This window comes from Dreissena polymorpha, chromosome 14 (genome assembly GCF_020536995.1).
Source record: "Dreissena polymorpha isolate Duluth1 chromosome 14, UMN_Dpol_1.0, whole genome shotgun sequence".
Lineage (NCBI taxonomy): Eukaryota > Metazoa > Mollusca > Bivalvia > Myida > Dreissenidae > Dreissena > Dreissena polymorpha.
The window spans coordinates 32076349-32093199 of record NC_068368.1 but is presented as its reverse complement, the minus strand read 5'-3'; the positions used below and the strand labels follow the sequence as shown (position 1 = coordinate 32093199).

The 16851-nt window shown below is 37.3% G+C and overlaps 2 protein-coding genes across 9 annotated transcripts in view; one reads left to right on the top strand and one right to left on the bottom strand.

Annotated features, from left to right (window-relative positions):
- The window catches only part of LOC127857692 (RBPJ-interacting and tubulin-associated protein 1-like), a 119740-nt gene that overhangs the window by 77569 nt on the left and 25320 nt on the right, over positions 1–16851 (top strand). The gene's annotated exons all lie outside the window — the stretch shown is intronic.
- The window catches only part of LOC127857684 (uncharacterized), a 146372-nt gene that overhangs the window by 122456 nt on the left and 7065 nt on the right, over positions 1–16851 (bottom strand). For all 8 annotated transcript variants that reach the window (XM_052394296.1, XM_052394299.1, XM_052394295.1 and 5 more), the window contains exons 3-4: positions 11933–12107; positions 5760–6774 (exon numbers count right to left, since the gene is read on the bottom strand). In XM_052394296.1, the coding sequence (XP_052250256.1) occupies positions 5760–6774; positions 11933–12107 (1190 nt within the window). The remainder of the gene's footprint in view (positions 1–5759; positions 6775–11932; positions 12108–16851) is intronic.

Genomic DNA, 16851 nt, shown 5'->3' with positions numbered 1-16851 from the left:
ATTGAAATTATTTCTTTATTATTTTCATAGAGTATCGATTTGATATGTGTTAACATATCTTAAATATGATTATATAAAGTGAATTATTATGGAATCTTGTTTTGATATGAAGATCCCATTTAAATTACATATTTTTTGTTAATTGTTAAAAACATGCATTTAATACTCCTTCTTTGAAATAAAATATATCAAACACTTCAACTAGCGTGTATTACTGACCACTGATATTAACATCTGGCATAGAGCACAGTGAGAAGGTAATTATGTACATAGGAATCATGATTCTGTCAGTCTGTGGTCATTATCAATTTGTTCAGGGCAACTCATGCTGGTTTTCTAACTGTATCAGACACTACCTGGCTAAGAAAAGTTAGAAAGCTGAATGGTTAAAAGTTACACACTGCAATGATCAATATCTGCAGGGAATTTCTCAAAGATGGCTTATCAGTAATAGTTCCCATTATAGATTAATTTGCTACAAACTGATAACAAATGTGACAAAACAATAAGTACAGATTTACACAAGAAATTACAACTTAGCCAAAAATGTCATTATACTAGAAAAATATGCATTTTGAAGTATTTAAGTGTTTTGAAACCAAGGGGTCTAACAAATTCTAGAGCAGAAGTAAAAATAGATTGGGAAACATGACTCAGCAGATTAAACAAGGGAGATAGATAATGCAAAATTGTGTACATGTTGTCTTTCTGTCAGCTATCTCTTAGTTGATAGGCTACCATAAGTAATAATGACTAAAACAGTTATGTTAATTATGAAAATTCTGTGAAAAATTAAATAATACAGTTAATGGTACATAATAATGACATAATAAAACCAAACTTTACTACACAGGAAACACATGTTCTGACCAAGTTCATGAAGATTGGGCAACTGAATTAAATAAATAAATTTAAAGAGGTTATGAATTAATGGTGTTATTTAATTTTAAGAATCTATAGATTATTGCAAGTTTAATATGCAAAATGGGAAGGATATTAACTTAACATTGTCTTTATTGTAAGAATACATTCAAGCAGCACTTTATAACATAACTAGAGTGTTAACAAGGTTTTACTATAGTCATATATGAAACAAGGGCTGTTTGTAAAACATGCATGCCCCCCATATGGGCTGTCCATTGTAGTGGCAGCCATTGTGTGAATACGTTTTTTGTCACTGTGACCTTGACCTTTGACCTAGTGACCTGAAAATCAATAGGGGTCATCTGCGAGTCACGATCAATGTACCTTAGAAGTGTAATGATCCTAGGCAAAAGCGTTCTTGAGTTATCATCCGAAAATCATTTTACTATTTCGGGTCACTCTGACCTTGACCTTTGACCTTGTGACCTCAAAATCAATAGGGGTCATCTGCGAGTCATGATCAATCTACCTATGAAGTTTCATGATCCTAGGCATATGCGTTCTTGAGTTATCATCCGAAAACCATTTTAGGCCAAAAAAAATAATAGTCTTGGTTCAGGGAACATGGCCAGAAAAATGTAGGAGGGTAGGTAGGTTTTTTCTTTTTTTTTTTTTTTTTTTTTTACCAGTCGACTGATTTCAGGGTGAAAAAGGGTCAGTTAATGCACCCATGATTGTTTAAACACTGACCAAATGATTAACATTGCACATGTGGTATTTAGTCGTTGTATATTATTCAATATTCCTAGCTCTTTATGCACTTCTTCAGGGCTAGCGCTGGCCCAAAATTTCTTTGAGCCAACCATTTTTTGTTTGTCTGTCTGTGATAGTGTGACCTTCATATTCAAAAGTGAACACGCCATCTTTATCAGTCTCTGGTGTTTGGGGTGTGACCTTCATAATTTTTTTCATCATGAGACCTGACCTAGTCTCCGACAGGTGCTCAAGAGTCTGAATAGTGGCTGTCAAAAGGAGGGTAACCTCAGAATAGCACAAGTCTTCCTTCTGGTACATTTTTTGATAAAATGGCAATGGGTTTGAGCGCATCACACAGGAAGTGAGCAGTGTACATAAATTTGAATGTTGCTATTGGTTTGTACAGGCTAAGGGCCTCACAGTACATTGATTTTGATTCATTATCAAAGCGAAGCCAATTGTTGTCAAGTTTCCATGACTCTTGGAATGCTCTAGTGTTTTGTGTTTTAATTTTTTTGTTTTTTTGTTATGACTCTTTAAGGTTAAAGACGCCATGTTAGCGACTGTAGAGACAAAGTGGTTACTTCCATTTTTATAGTAGACTAGATGAATGACTCTTCCTATGTGTTAAAAATTCAAAACTTTAATTACAATTAAACCGCGCGTGTTTTTCACATTTTCATTTGATTAAAATACGCTGCTGTCAGTTAGCATAGTGTGCGAGTAAAACAAACAAATTAATTAATTATCATCTTTTCATTTCGATCGGAAATTGGCAGAAAGTTGTAACATCATCGACATAGAACTAATTATTTAATTATCACTTTTAAATTCAGATCAATAGACAGCTTGGAAATAATTAAATTATTGTCACGCTTCTTTTCATTTTTAATCTTTAATAATACGACATTTGCGACCGGCCGCTATTTTGTTTGCAGACGACAATATTAACTGTGTATTCAAAGTGCACAGTATCTGCGCATGAATGACCGAATATTACTCCATAGCTCCACCCATTTTTACATTTCATTCAACAACGTCATTTGATGTGTAAGAGAGCTCAATGTTGATTGGCCAGCTAGCATGCGCACTTCAATAACAATAAGGTCAAGCGATGTCTCGTATACAGGTGCAGACCGGTTTTTGTTCACTGTTCAAATTGCGAACACTTTCATTGAAACAAAGAGAAAAATATAGAAACCCAATCCAGATTTAAATGGTGGCTGTTTCAATGAAATTTTACGAGATTTTAGCATTTTCGCCATCAGATTTTTTTCCATGGACCAAAAAAATCGTTAGGGTCGGGGGCAAAAAATAGGGTCGGTCGGGTTCCCTGAACCAAGACTATTTTTTTTTTTGGCCTTACTATTTCGGGTCACCGTGACCTTTGACCTTGTGACCTCAAAATCAATAAGGGTCATTTGCGAGTCATGATCAATCTACCCATGAAGTTTCATGATCCTAGGCGTATGCATTCTTGAGTTATCATCCGGAAACCATTTTATTATTTCGGGTCACCGTGACCTTGACCTTTGACCTAGTGACCTCAAAATCAATAGGGGTCATCTGCGAGTCATGATCAATCTACCCATGAAGTTTCATGATCCTAGCGTTCTTGAGTTATCATCCGGAAACCATTTTACTATTTCGGGTCACCGTGACCTTGACCTTTGACCTTGTGACCTCAAAATCAATAGGGGTCATCTGCGAGTCATTATCAATCTACCCATGAAGTTTCATGATCCTAGGCATATGAATTCTTGAGTTATCATCCGGAAACCATTTTACTATTTCGGGTCACTGTGACCTTGACCTTTGACCTAGTGACCTCGAAATCAATAGGGGTCATCTGCGAGTCATGATCAATCTACCCATGAAGTTTCATGATCCTAGGTGTATGCGTTCTTGAGTTATCATCCGGAAACCATTTTACTATTTCGGGTCACCGTGACCTTGACCTTTGACCTAGTGACCTCAAAATCAATAGGGGTCATCTGCGAGTCATGATCAATGTACCTATGAAGTTTCATGATCCTAGCCCCAAGCGTTCTTGAGTTATCATCCGGAAACCACCTGGTGGTCGGACCGACCGACCGACCTACCGACCGACATGAGCAAAGCAATATACCCCCTCTTCTTCGAAGGGGGGCATAAAAATGCCCCGCCACCTAGAAGCCATGTTTTTCAACCAACCGGCATCATTTTCAAATTTGTCCAAGATATCATTGGGATGAATGTTCTGACCAAGTTTCATGAACATCGGACAATAAATGTTGCCTATAGAGTGTTAACAGTTTTAATATAACCATTATAGCCATATAAGGAAAAATGCCCCGCCCCTTGGCAGCCATGTTTTTCAAGCAACGGCTACTATTTTTTAACTCATCCAAGATATCATTGGGACAAATCATCTGAGCAAGTTTCATGAAGATTGGACAATAAATGTGGCCTCTAGAGTGTTAACAAGGTTTTACTAAAGCCATATAAGGAAAAACGCCCCGCCCCCTGACGGCCATGTTTTTCAACCCACCGGCATCATTTTCAAACTCAAGATATTATTGGGATTAAACTTCTGACCAAATTTCATGAAGATTGGGCAATAAATGTGGTCTCTAGAGTGTTAACAAGATTTTACTATAGCCATATATGGAAAAATACCCCGCCCCTTGGCAGCCATGTTTTTCAAGCAAACTTAACCATTTTCGAACTCATCCAAGATATCATTGAGACCAATCTTCTGACCGAATTTCATGAAGAATGAACAATAAATGTGGCCTCTAGAGAGTAAACAAGGCAAATGTTGACGTCGCACAACAGACGACAGACAACTGACGACGGACAAAAGGTGATCACAAAAGCTCACCATAAGCACGTTGTGCTCAGGTGAGCTAAAAACAAACGACCCAAAAATTTCCAAAGTTGGGTCATAATGACCACATTTTCCCAATTCAAAGGGCTCTGGCCCCATGCCCAAAATGGTGAAAAGAACTGCTTTTTACAAAGTTTAAACAAGATTGGCCATTGCAGACTTCAGTTATTGATCAGAAACAATCTGTATGACAAAGTCAATGCCCTACCGCCTGCCCTCCATATCTAAATTTAACTAGAAATGGCGCGGCAGAGGCCAACTTGTATCCCCGAGCCACATGTTTGACCCAGGGGGCGCCCCAGGGTTGATTATGGGGCCATGCATAGTTGAGATTGACCGTATTGTCATAAGAGATGTTCAGTATCAATATGAAGTAAATAGGTGTAGAAATGAAGAATTTATAGTAAAAGGCAATTTTGGGTGGGTGTGGTCTATGTTGGCGATTGCGCCCCAGGGTTTGTCATGGGGCCATGCATAGTTGAGATTGACCGCATTGTCATAAGAGATGTTCAGTATCAATTTGAAGTAAATCGGTGTAGAAATGTAGAAGTTGTAGTAAAAGGCAATTTTGGGTGGGCGTGGTTTATGTTGGCAGGACGCCCCATGGTTGGTAATGGGGTCATGCATAGTTGAGATTGACCGTATTGTCATAAGAGATGTTCAGTATCAATTTGAAGTAAATCGGTGTAGAAATTAAGAAGTTATAGTAAAAAGCAATTTTGAGAGGGCGTGGTCTATGTGGGCGGGGCGCCACAGGGTTGGTCATGGTAATGCACAGTTGAGATTGACCGTTTTGTCATAAGAGATGTTCAGTATCAATTTGAAGAAAATCGGTGTAGAAATGAAGAAGTTAACGCAAAATAACCAAAAAAAATGAGTGAAAATCTCTGACCTGGCCCCACCCCAACCCTCTAAACTTTTGACCCAGGGGTCAGATTAAAATTCAAAATAGTGCAGGGTCGCACATATGCTCATAGCTACCATGTGTGTAAGTTTCAAGGTTCTAGTGCTTATAGTGTAGGAGGAGATAGTGGCCAGGACGGAGGGACGGACAGACGGACGGCGGAGATAACCACAATATCCCCACGCTTTTCAAAAAGCGTGGGGCTAATTACCATGGTTTTGAACTCTGCTATTGGAAATCTGCTGGATAATATTTTTTAAATGTCACTTTTAACGTTCATGTTATCATTGTTTTTTCAGCAAAAATGAATGATGCAGTATTCATCACAAAAACACAAGCATTATAGACCCAAAGTCCCCAACATACCTGTATTTCATTTTGAACACATCAGACAATTCTGGACTCTGTCGTAGAAACAGGGGGAATGCAAACACAGGGCTCTCATGTTGTCCACGACTACATCTCAATTTGGTTTGAAGAAACTGCCACACTTCTTCTCTGACTCCATTCAAAATGTTTTCTATTTCAGAATTATCAAAAAGCACTTCTTTCTTCTTGAAAGCACTTTCATTTTCCTTCAAAAGAGACTTATTTTCATTGTCATTTATACCTCTTACTGTGTTTGCTAATTGCCTATAAGAATGATTCGCTAAGTCTTGGTTCCCATCACAGGAGGACTTACTCAGCAAACTCTGAGCTTGGTTGTGGGCTTTTAAAAGTTTATAAATCAAACAGTCAGTGTCAAATGTCACCTGCCGTTTCAATGTAACATTGTGAACACATAGGCACAGAACCACGTCCAACCAGCAAAGGTTATCTTTATTCCTCCACTGCACAAACTGTTTTGGGTAACAACTCAGTTTTGCAGTGGATTTCGTTAATTTAATTGGAAGATTTGTCTTAAACTGTTCTTGTACTTGGACATTAAATTTGCTCAACTCAAGATGTGTGGTTTCAGTTACAGATTCTGTGCAAAGTGCTTCTAACAAGTTTGAAGAGCAAGCATTTTCGGGACTACAAGAAAAGGGAAATACGTTTTGCACCAAATGGACCTTTCCGTCAGTGGAACCTCTATCTGAGCAACTATCAATATAATCACTATTAGAATTCATGGAGTCATCATTTAAACTCTCAGTTGAGCCATGTCTTTTTCTCCAATATTCTCTTTTGGCCTCTTCCTGATAGATGTCTACTTTAGCATGAAGAGTCTCTTGTGATGTTTGAACTACAGAAGGAACGGTGTGGTCTCCTATACTTTGGATTGTTTGGTAAGGGAGAGAATTTATATTGTTTGAAACTGACTGGATTGTGTCCCTTGAAATCAAAGACTTCTTGTAGGCAGATGATATTTTATCCACTTGTGGACTTCCTGTTTGGTTACCTGAAAAGTAAAATACAACTTAGAGTTGCTACAATTACAAGACTTAACTGTCAAAATTTCAATAATTAAAATTAAACCAGACAAGTGAGCCAAAATCCCTTGATGGCTAACCTGACATCCAAAGGAACTGAACTACTCTGAGACGCTTAAGTTAAGTTTAGGGAACAATTTTAGAACTCAGCAGAGATATTGTATGAACAAAATGAACTAGAGCTTTGTCACCGACGTGACGTATACCCCCACGCGCCGCGATAACACAGACTATTTTGCATGCTGTCTTCACAAAACAAGAGAATCAAATTTATGCCGATTTTTAAGAATTATAATGCCATTATCATTTATTGCCATTTTGACCTTTGAACTCTTGAATTCTTTTGCATGATATGCCGTCCAAAGTTATGGCCATTTATTTACTTTTGAACTCTTGAGTGTGACCTAGACCTTGGAGTCATCGACATAATTCTTTTGCATGACACATTGTCCAATGATTGTGAAAAATGTACAAGGTATTTTTAAAGTCTCACAATAAATGACATAGTTATGGCCCCGACAAGATCATTTATGGCCATTTTTTACCTTTGAACTCACCGTGCGACCTTGACGATGCAGATATCAACGTAATTCTTTTGCGCTACACACCGTCCAATAATGGGGAACAAATGTGCCAAATGATTTTAAAATCACACAATGAATGACATAGTTATGGCCCAGACAAGCTCATTTATGACCTTTGAACTCAAAGTGTGACCTTGACCTTGGAGATATCGACATAATTCTTTTGCGCGACACACCGTCCAATGATGGTGAACAAATATGCCAAATGATTTTAAAATATCACAATGAATAGCATAGTTATGGCCCGGACAAGCTCATTTATGGCCTTTTTTTTACCTTTGAACTCAAAGTGAGACCTCGACCTTGGAGATATCGACGTAATTCTTTTTCGCACGACACACCGTCCAATGATGGTGATTAAATGTGCCAAATGATTTTAAAATCTCACAATGAACGACATAGTTATTTTTTTCTGCATTATAGGTATTTCACCGCTAAAATAAAACTTTTTGCTCTTATTTGATTTGCTTCCTGTTTTCTGTTTCCCAGCCTTAAAGGGGCCTTTTCACATTTTGGTTAATTGACAAAATAAAAAAAATTGTTTCAGATTCGCAAATTTCATTTTAGTTAAGAGATTTGTGAGGAAACAGTAATACTGAACATTTACCATGCTCTAAAATATCTATGTATCTTTTGACAATTTAAAAACCTGAAAGTTATAAAACGTTGCAACGAGAAACGATTGAATAATTTGGAGAGTTCTGTTGTTGTCGTTATATTGTGTGATAATATGTGGATTGCTTATATAAAGTATAAAATACAGCACTCATTGTATGAGCATGGATGGCGGAGTGGTCTAAGCATTAGATTTTTACTCCAGGGGTCAATGGTTCGAGCCCAGTTGAGGGTTACTTTTTTTTCTTTAATATTATTCTTGTATTTTTTTTGCTGGAGCTTTTAAGATCCAATCAGGCAATGTTTACATCTATCAATACAAGAGATTGCAAAGCAATATTGTCCCCTACCGATGAAACTCCACCATTATCAGATTTAAACAAGAAACCGTCGGAGACAGGTGATGCTACCCAAAGATTTTTTTTGTCACAATATTTCACTACCGGGTATATATTCAGATAAAAGGAAACGTCTTGAGGGCACAGTAGTTGGGGGGACAATAATATTTTTATAGAAAATTTCAAAGGGCCATAACTCTATGAAAAATCATCCGACCAGAACCCGCTGATAATATGCACATCTCCTTTTGGTAGTGAAGCTTCCCATAAAGTTTCATTGAATTCCGGTCATTAGTTGCTGAGAAATAGACCGGACAAAAATTGTGCACGGACGGACACACGGACGGACGGACAGACGAAGGGGCGACTGTATGCTCCCCCCATAATTTTTAGGGGGAGCATAAAAATGAAAGGAAAATCAAACCAGATTTAAATTTATGGCTTTTGGAATCTGCTTTTATAAACATTTCAGTCATGAAAGTTAAACACTTGACCCATGTTTATAAACAAACCAGCAAGTAGAGCTGCAACGATTCACCAACAGCTCGATTCGATTTCGATTTCAGACACTCTGATACCGATTTTTTTTATTCGATTCATCTTCAAACCTAGTTTTATCATATATTCACTCTTATGCCTCAAAATTAAAATTTCTGTTCAAATGTGATTTCAATAAAACACATAAAAAAGAACAGCAAATTAGGACTCAATTTTAATATAAAAACTTCTGACTAGAAGATTGTGTTGATTACACAATCATATAAAAAACAAGAGGGCCATGATGGCCCTGAATCGCTCACCTGACTCATTAAGATCAGATGAAAACTATGACCTCTTTTGTCTACACAATGTTTTTCTATGATTTGACCTAGTGACCTAGTTCCTGACTCTAGATGACCCAAATACAATCCCAATCCAGATTTCATTAAGATAAACATTCTGACCACAGTTCATAAATATTGGATGAAAACTGTGACCTCTATTGTCGACACAAGGTTTTTCTATTTATTTGACCTAGATTTTTACCCCAGATGACCCAAATACAATCCCACCAAGATTTCATCAAGAATTCTGACCAAATTTCATAAAGGTTGGATGAAAACTGTGATCTCTAGTGTCTACACAAGGTTTTTCTTTTATTTGACCTAGTGACCTAGTTTTTGACCCCAGATGACCCAAATAAAATCCCAACCCAGATTACATCAAGATAAACATTCTGACCAAATTTCATAAAGATTGGATGAAAACTGTGACCTCTATTGTCTACAGAAGGTTGTTCTATTATTTGACCTAGTGACCTTGTTTTTGACCCCAGATGACCCAAATACAATCCCAAACCGGATTTCATCAAGATAAACATTTTGACCAAATTTCATCAAGATTGGATGCAAACTGTGACCTCTACTGTCTACACAAACAAATTGTTGCAGACGGACGCACGGACACACGCAGGCACGCACAACGGACGCCGGACATCACACGATCACATAAGCTCACCGTGTCACTTCATGACAGGTGACCTAAAAATATGTGTCGGAGATAAACATGAACAGTTGTGGTTAAAATCCCATAGAAACAAGAGCTGTTTGTAAAACATGCATGCCCCCCTATATGGGCTATAAGTTGTAGTAGCAGCCATTGTGTGAAAACGTTTTTTGTCACTGTGAATAGTGGTGGTGGTGGTGGTGTAGTAGTAGTAGTAGTAGTAGTAGTAGTAGTAGTAGTAGTAGTAGTAGTAGTAGTAGTAGTAGTAGTAGTAGTAGTACTAGTAGTAATAGTAGTTGTAGTAGTAGTAGTAGTAGTAGTAGTAGTAGTAGTAGTAGTAGTAGTAGTAGTAGTAGAAGTAGTAGTAGCAGTAGTAGTAGTAGTAGCAGTAGCAGAAGCAGAAGCAGTAGCAGCATTACAAGACCAATACTTAAGAATGATCAAATGGGAAAAGGTAACCTAGCACTGGCAGTAAATATGGGGCTCATTTACAGGTCAGATTTGGAATCTCTGCTGTAAAATGAGATTTTGAATGAATTAAAGGGAGGCAAATCTGTAATAAAAAGATAAAAAGAACATGCATACACCGTAGTTGTTTCCCTTGTTTGAACCATGCTAAATCCTTACAAGTTTGGAAAGAATTGGATGAAAAATTTGGACTTAATTGCATAAACACCATTTTCTCAACTCAAGGGGAGGTAATTCTTTACTTCATGGACCAATAATGCTCTTTTTTTGTAGGGTTCGTGTCCTCATTGATATAAAGACACTGTGCAAATTTGGAAAGAATCGGACAAAAAATGTGGAAGATTTCAAGTTCAACGAGCTCCTGCGGCCATGTTTTTTGAAGAATCAAATTTCTTTGAACATTTTTTTCAGGGGAGTCCCTAAAGGTCATCCCTGTGAAATTTTTTGAAAATCTGATGAGCGGTTTCTGACAAGAAGATTTTTTAAGGTTTTTACCATATATGGTCATGGCGGCCATCTTGGTTATGTGATCAAATTTTTTTTAACAATTCTTTTGTCCCATGACCTAGGGATGCTCCACATGAAATTAAGTTGAAACTGGCTCAATGGTTTAGTAGAAGAAGATGTTTACAAATTGTTTACAGACAGACAGACGGACGGACGCTGAGTGATCACAATAGCTCACCCCGAGCTATCACTCAGGTGAGCTAATAAATAAATAATCATAAGAACGTATCTGGAATCAGTTGAATGGGAGTACTATCACTATTACACCTTTACCCAAAACTGCTATAAGCATGTCTACCACTGTGCCATGACAGCATCACCTGTTACCTGTAGGACAATTCACATTCTCTAAAAAACTTAACAAAACTCCAACAGAAATAGAACTACTTTTCTGGCTGGTGACTTGAGTTGTTGCATTTGTGCGACCTCTTTGTCTTGCTAAATCAACGTTATGTTTGCGTTTGACATATTGCATTAAATTAGATTAGTGGTTGAGCCACATCCGTGATGCACAGTTTACACTTTGCTTTATAGGGAGGGCTACCATCCCGAAACCCAAAATACTGCTACACTTTTGATTTTAGCTTCTTAGGCGCATCTGATAATTTCAATTTGTCGGCAACAACTTGTTCAGCCATTTTGACACTTTTTCCGAGAGTAGACCGTAACGGGCTTATTGATTGGATGACTAAAGTAATAAGCAATCAATTGCGCGCGTCGTAATTACAGGTAAAGATAAAACCTACACCTTCCTGTATCAATAGTCAGAATACAGCGCGCTTTACGTATCTATGTATATATATGTATATATATTAAAGAATCGAATCGAATTTGGTAGGTTTGGTATCGTAATTGAATCGAAGCATTTCGAATCGATTTTCGATGAATCGGATCGAATCGTTGCAGCTCTACCAGCAAGAAAACTGTTTTACCTTCTATTGAGTTCTTATAATACAACATTGTGTATATAGGATTGCCATGCATTTTTTTTGTCTACATCATGCTGTACATGTACATGTGAAACACTTTTACTTATAAATGCAAAAGGACTAGACAAATTTGACAAGAATACAATTATGATCCTATTACTTAAATTTCAAGAACATAGTACTTGATAACCCGTAACACACCTTTGCCATGATTTTGTAGCTGCACACCTAGTTTTTTCATACGAGCCGCGGCCCTAGATTGCAGTTCTAGTTGAGAGGCTGGTACCGTGAGGACTGACTGCCTAGACGCCTGCACCTCAGAGACTTGACGAGAGAAAGTCAAACCATACAGGCTGTCTGATAGTGGATATGTGCACTGTAATAGAAAGAAGCAGAATAAGCATTTATTAACCCTTTGCATGCTGGGAAATTTGTTGTCTGCTAAAATGTTGACTGCTGAATTTCTAAAATTAGCATTTTCTTCGTGTTCTTTTTCAAAGAATACCATCAGAATAGCTAACAGTTTGGATCCTGATGAGACGTCACGTTCTGTGGCGTCTCAACTGGATCCAAACTGTTTGCAAAGGCCTTCAAAATTCGGTTCCAGCACTGAAAGAGTCAAATGGAAGAAACAGAATTAACATATATTTCGTGGAAGAAGCAGAATGAACATTGGCTTATTGTTCTGAGATAGTTTTATGATGATTGGGGAAAAAATGTGTTAAAAAAAATTGTTGTTGACACACAAGTGACAGTCAAAATATGGTCACTTGCTCACAATAAAAGTATGTTTTGCTCAGGTGAGCTAAACTTAAGGACTAATAAGAGTGCGTAATTGAGCCTCCTATGCAGACAGGATGGAACGATTTTGTGCCCAGATTTTTTAACTGTATATACAGGGGTCAACAAATCCACTCGCCCGCTCTTAATTACGAGTTGAAATTTGCTCCGGACGAGTAAATATTCCGGCAGCGCTCGTCCTGCAGGGCGAGTGGCATTTCTTGCTGAAAATATTAAAATTACAAGTTTTAACACATATTTACCAAACAAAACAACGTTTAATCGGCGATAAAAAATTTACCAGATGTTGATCATTGCACACTGCGCTAAAATACGTCCTGTTCCCGTTATGTGCCGATACCGGTATGTTCCGTGAATGTATCCTATACAGTACGGTATACGGTCTTTTAATACTGCTAAAATATTAGTCTGAATTCTTCACATCTTTAGATTTAAAGAGTGGCTATTGGCAAGTTTAATGGACAAAAATGACAAAGGAAAAATGCCTTTTGTACACACAGAGGCTTGTTTGAGTTAAACAAAATGCCTTTCGGACTCTTCCATGCTCCTAAAGTGTTATCATAATGATTGTGACCATGAGGACAACATGAAAAACAAACAAGTTAAAAGTGTGTTAAAACAGTTTATTAACTTTATTGTAGTTCATGAGTTAACAGTTCTATATGATAACCAATAGAAAATCACAATAAAACATATTAGTTACTGATTTATTACATTTTTTCAATAAATTGCAGGGCAAGTTCATATTTTGGCAGCGCAAGTGAAAATGCTTAGCTACTCGCCCTGCAGGGCAAGTTGCTGAAACAAAATTTGTCGACCCCTGATATACCTTGCTCCCATTGGGCCCCTTACAATAAAAGTTTGGCATTCTTAATTATTGAAATCCAGTTTTTTTCCCACCATTTTGGGAATGGGGCCAGTCCCTTTGAATTGGGAAATTTCGCTGCGTTTGACTAAAATGGGGAAATAAAGTTGTTGCTGTTTAAAATTGAGAATAGAAATGTTTTTCAGTAATATTTATATTTTAATAAGGCTGATATGGCTGGATGAACAGAATGTCTATAAAAAAATAAAAAAAAAATTTTTAACCTTCAATAAGGAATTTTTAGGTCCCACTTGAGGAAAAAATATACTTTTTTAATTGGGAATGGGGCGGAATACCGGACCCGATTTTTAACTAAATCCCCTGCCTGAAATCTATGCAGTTTAGTTGAAGATTGTAATAGCAGGGCTCTTTTCCTTCTTTACCAAGAGTCTTACAGTGTATTAAATAAAGATCAATGTTATACGACATCAATGAATTATAATGTCTAAAAAAAAATAATATTTTTTTTAAATAAAAGGACAGGACAGGGCGGAAGGGCTGGGCGGGCTTAGGAAGAGCAGGGCTCGGCCGTGAGGGCGACGTGGGCGACATCTTCGCCCGGGACATAATAATGTCGCCCTTAAATTACATGAAGGAGAAGTTGACTTCGCCTTCTTTTTTTACAACATCAACGTTTTTTTCTCTCAACTTTTTCATCTAAAAATTCTCTATATTCACATGTCATAAAGTCACCGATGACGCTTGTTATGTTATCAGTTTATTATCACAGCAAAAGATCGACTGCTGTGAAAGCTTATCCAGGCAACTAGCATACATAGGCATTCACTCCAAACAATAACGGTTTAGATCAAAAGATCATAGCAAGTGTCATTTCGCCGACAGTTTGGATAGTTCTCTGTTCTGCAAGCCCAATTAGTACACGCCTTGCAGGCGGAGTTAAGCGGTACATTAACATCGATAGTTACCAATGAGAACGCGCGCATTGTATATAAATATGCAATAGTTTACCTGAGCGATGAAATGACGTCGTTATAGACATGTATTTACGCTCAAAAAAGTTTACACGCGCAACACATTATAACAGTAAATATGAATACAATTTATTCTAGTATGTTCTACTATTTACTTGTTTCGTGTTTCAAAACTCTTAAACACTAATTATCCAGTCGATGTGCAATTTATTTTGTCAGACATTAATTCATAACCATATAAACGAAAACTAACAACCCACCCGTGCAAATTGTAGTGCTTATTACCATATTTTTATCTACCGTATCCATACGTAAACGACTTTATTTTATATCCCGCAACCTCTTTGGGCGTGCTGAAAGTTGTCTAATGATTACGTGATAATCACGGACTCTAGATTACATTCGATAATTACATGTTTTTGGCAGACGGCACAGTTAAAGAAAGTCGGAAAAATTATTAAAGAAAAACAAAATTGATCAAAGGTCTATTAATTACGTAGATCCACTACTGTAAAAGTCCAGCGAGTTTTGTCAGTTTGTTAATCCACCGATAATTACGAGTAACACCCATCTTATATAAACTGGAATCACAGCTCATTTTTATACTAACAAGTCCTAATACTACACAATAGACATTGAGAAAACACATTTCCTGGATTAGATATAAATTATCCGAGTAGAATAAAATTGCTACGTCATGACTCATGACCTTCGACATTGCACATGGCAATGGTGATTCAATAATGGAGAAAGCATTAACTGGATTTAACAAACATGTACGTGTAATAAGGTTTGTTAAACCAGATAATAACAAGGAAAATTTGGATTATTAAATGAAACAGGTAAGGCATTCTCAAGTGTACATATTTCGGATATGTATACAATTCGGATAAACAGTAATAGATATACTATATGTAATCTATAGGTCTTTGGTGCCATGCATTAAGATTGTGTTTTGTTAAGACTCGTTTTTACCGCAATTTGGTGATTTCATGAAGCGAAGAATTCCCAATGGCATTGGTACCGGGCCTTTTCCCAATTGGAGGAAAAAAATCACTGTCTAATTATCATGTACTGATACATTATGATGTAAATAGGGTTTGGATTGTCATTGCATTATTAAAATACTGTTTATTTTTATGATGCACATGGAAATCGCAAGTTTTATTTGTATGAATTGATTTATGTGACTTAATATGTAAGGATTTATTGAATTAGAAAATAGTATTTGTTTGTCATTGATGATGATACTAAGGCTTGGTGTAATGAGGGGAATAAAACAAGCGAAGATTTTATTAAACGCCGAACAGAAATCACTTCTCCTTCTAGTGGCCTCACTTCTCCCTAAATTCAGCTCAGAGAGAAGTCACTTCTCCCTCAAGTTTGAACCTAGGCTGAGCCCTGGAAGAGCAGGGGGCCCTTCCATTTAGGCCTTTGTAGCTGGAGCACTGGTCTCATGTACACCCCTTCTAGCAAGAGAAATACCTCTTCCACTAAAGATAATTTTTTTTTTTAAATGTTGCACATATCCCCAATGTCCAAGCTCAGGGCTTTTTTTCCTTCTTTGCGATTGGCCGTGGACGGACATTTCACAATTTTGACACGGCCAATTCACAAACCTGACATAGCCGTGAATATTTACAAAAACGGCCGTTTTAAATCGTGAAAAACTGACTTTTGTACTCAAAACTGTCAAAAAACGGCCATTTCGGAACCTGTCAAAAACAGCCATTTCGGAACAGAAACAGCCATTTCGGAACAGAAATACAAGTTTCATAACCTTGCTTTTAATTCCAAATTCGCGAGAAATTGTCGACTCGTGTTACCAATGTTTGCTTGTTTTAATCGATTTTAAAGTGTTGTGTAACCGGTGAAAGAGTCGTAAATAGCAAAAGCTCTGCCTTGCAACGTCACTATACAAAAATGGCGACGCAGAACGTTCGTTACTGCATGAAGAAAATTAAAAAAACGCAAAATAATCCTGATTAATTGAAAATTGGGATAACAGTGAAGAAACAAAAGCTTTCTACAGAAGGGTAAGTATTGAAACATGCACATTGATAACATTATAAGGAAAGTCATTTGATAAAAGTGAAAGCATCTGCCGCGGCTTATGTATTGATGGAAGCTATATATAGTCAAAACGGCCCCTTGTCTTGTTAAAGTAATAGTGTGGTCCCTTCATATATATTTTTTTTAAATTTAAATGCATATTCATGATTCAAACTTTGTATGTAGTCTTTTTATGCTTTGTGAAAAAATGTGTAAAAATAAAATAATCCGTTTACATTTCTTACAAAAGTACAGTACAGGCAAGGCGGAACAAACATTATCCGCGGCTTCGCCACGGCAAGAATATTAGTACGCGGCGGCCGAATCGTGTGTTTACGAGGCGAATCGCCGCGGCACTCGGCATCGTTCCCCGCAACGACGCCGAGCCTGTATCAACCTCGCGTACTTTCGCGGAGTGAATCCGCAGCATACGTACGCGGCGGATCAAGTGAATAGATATACATCTACAT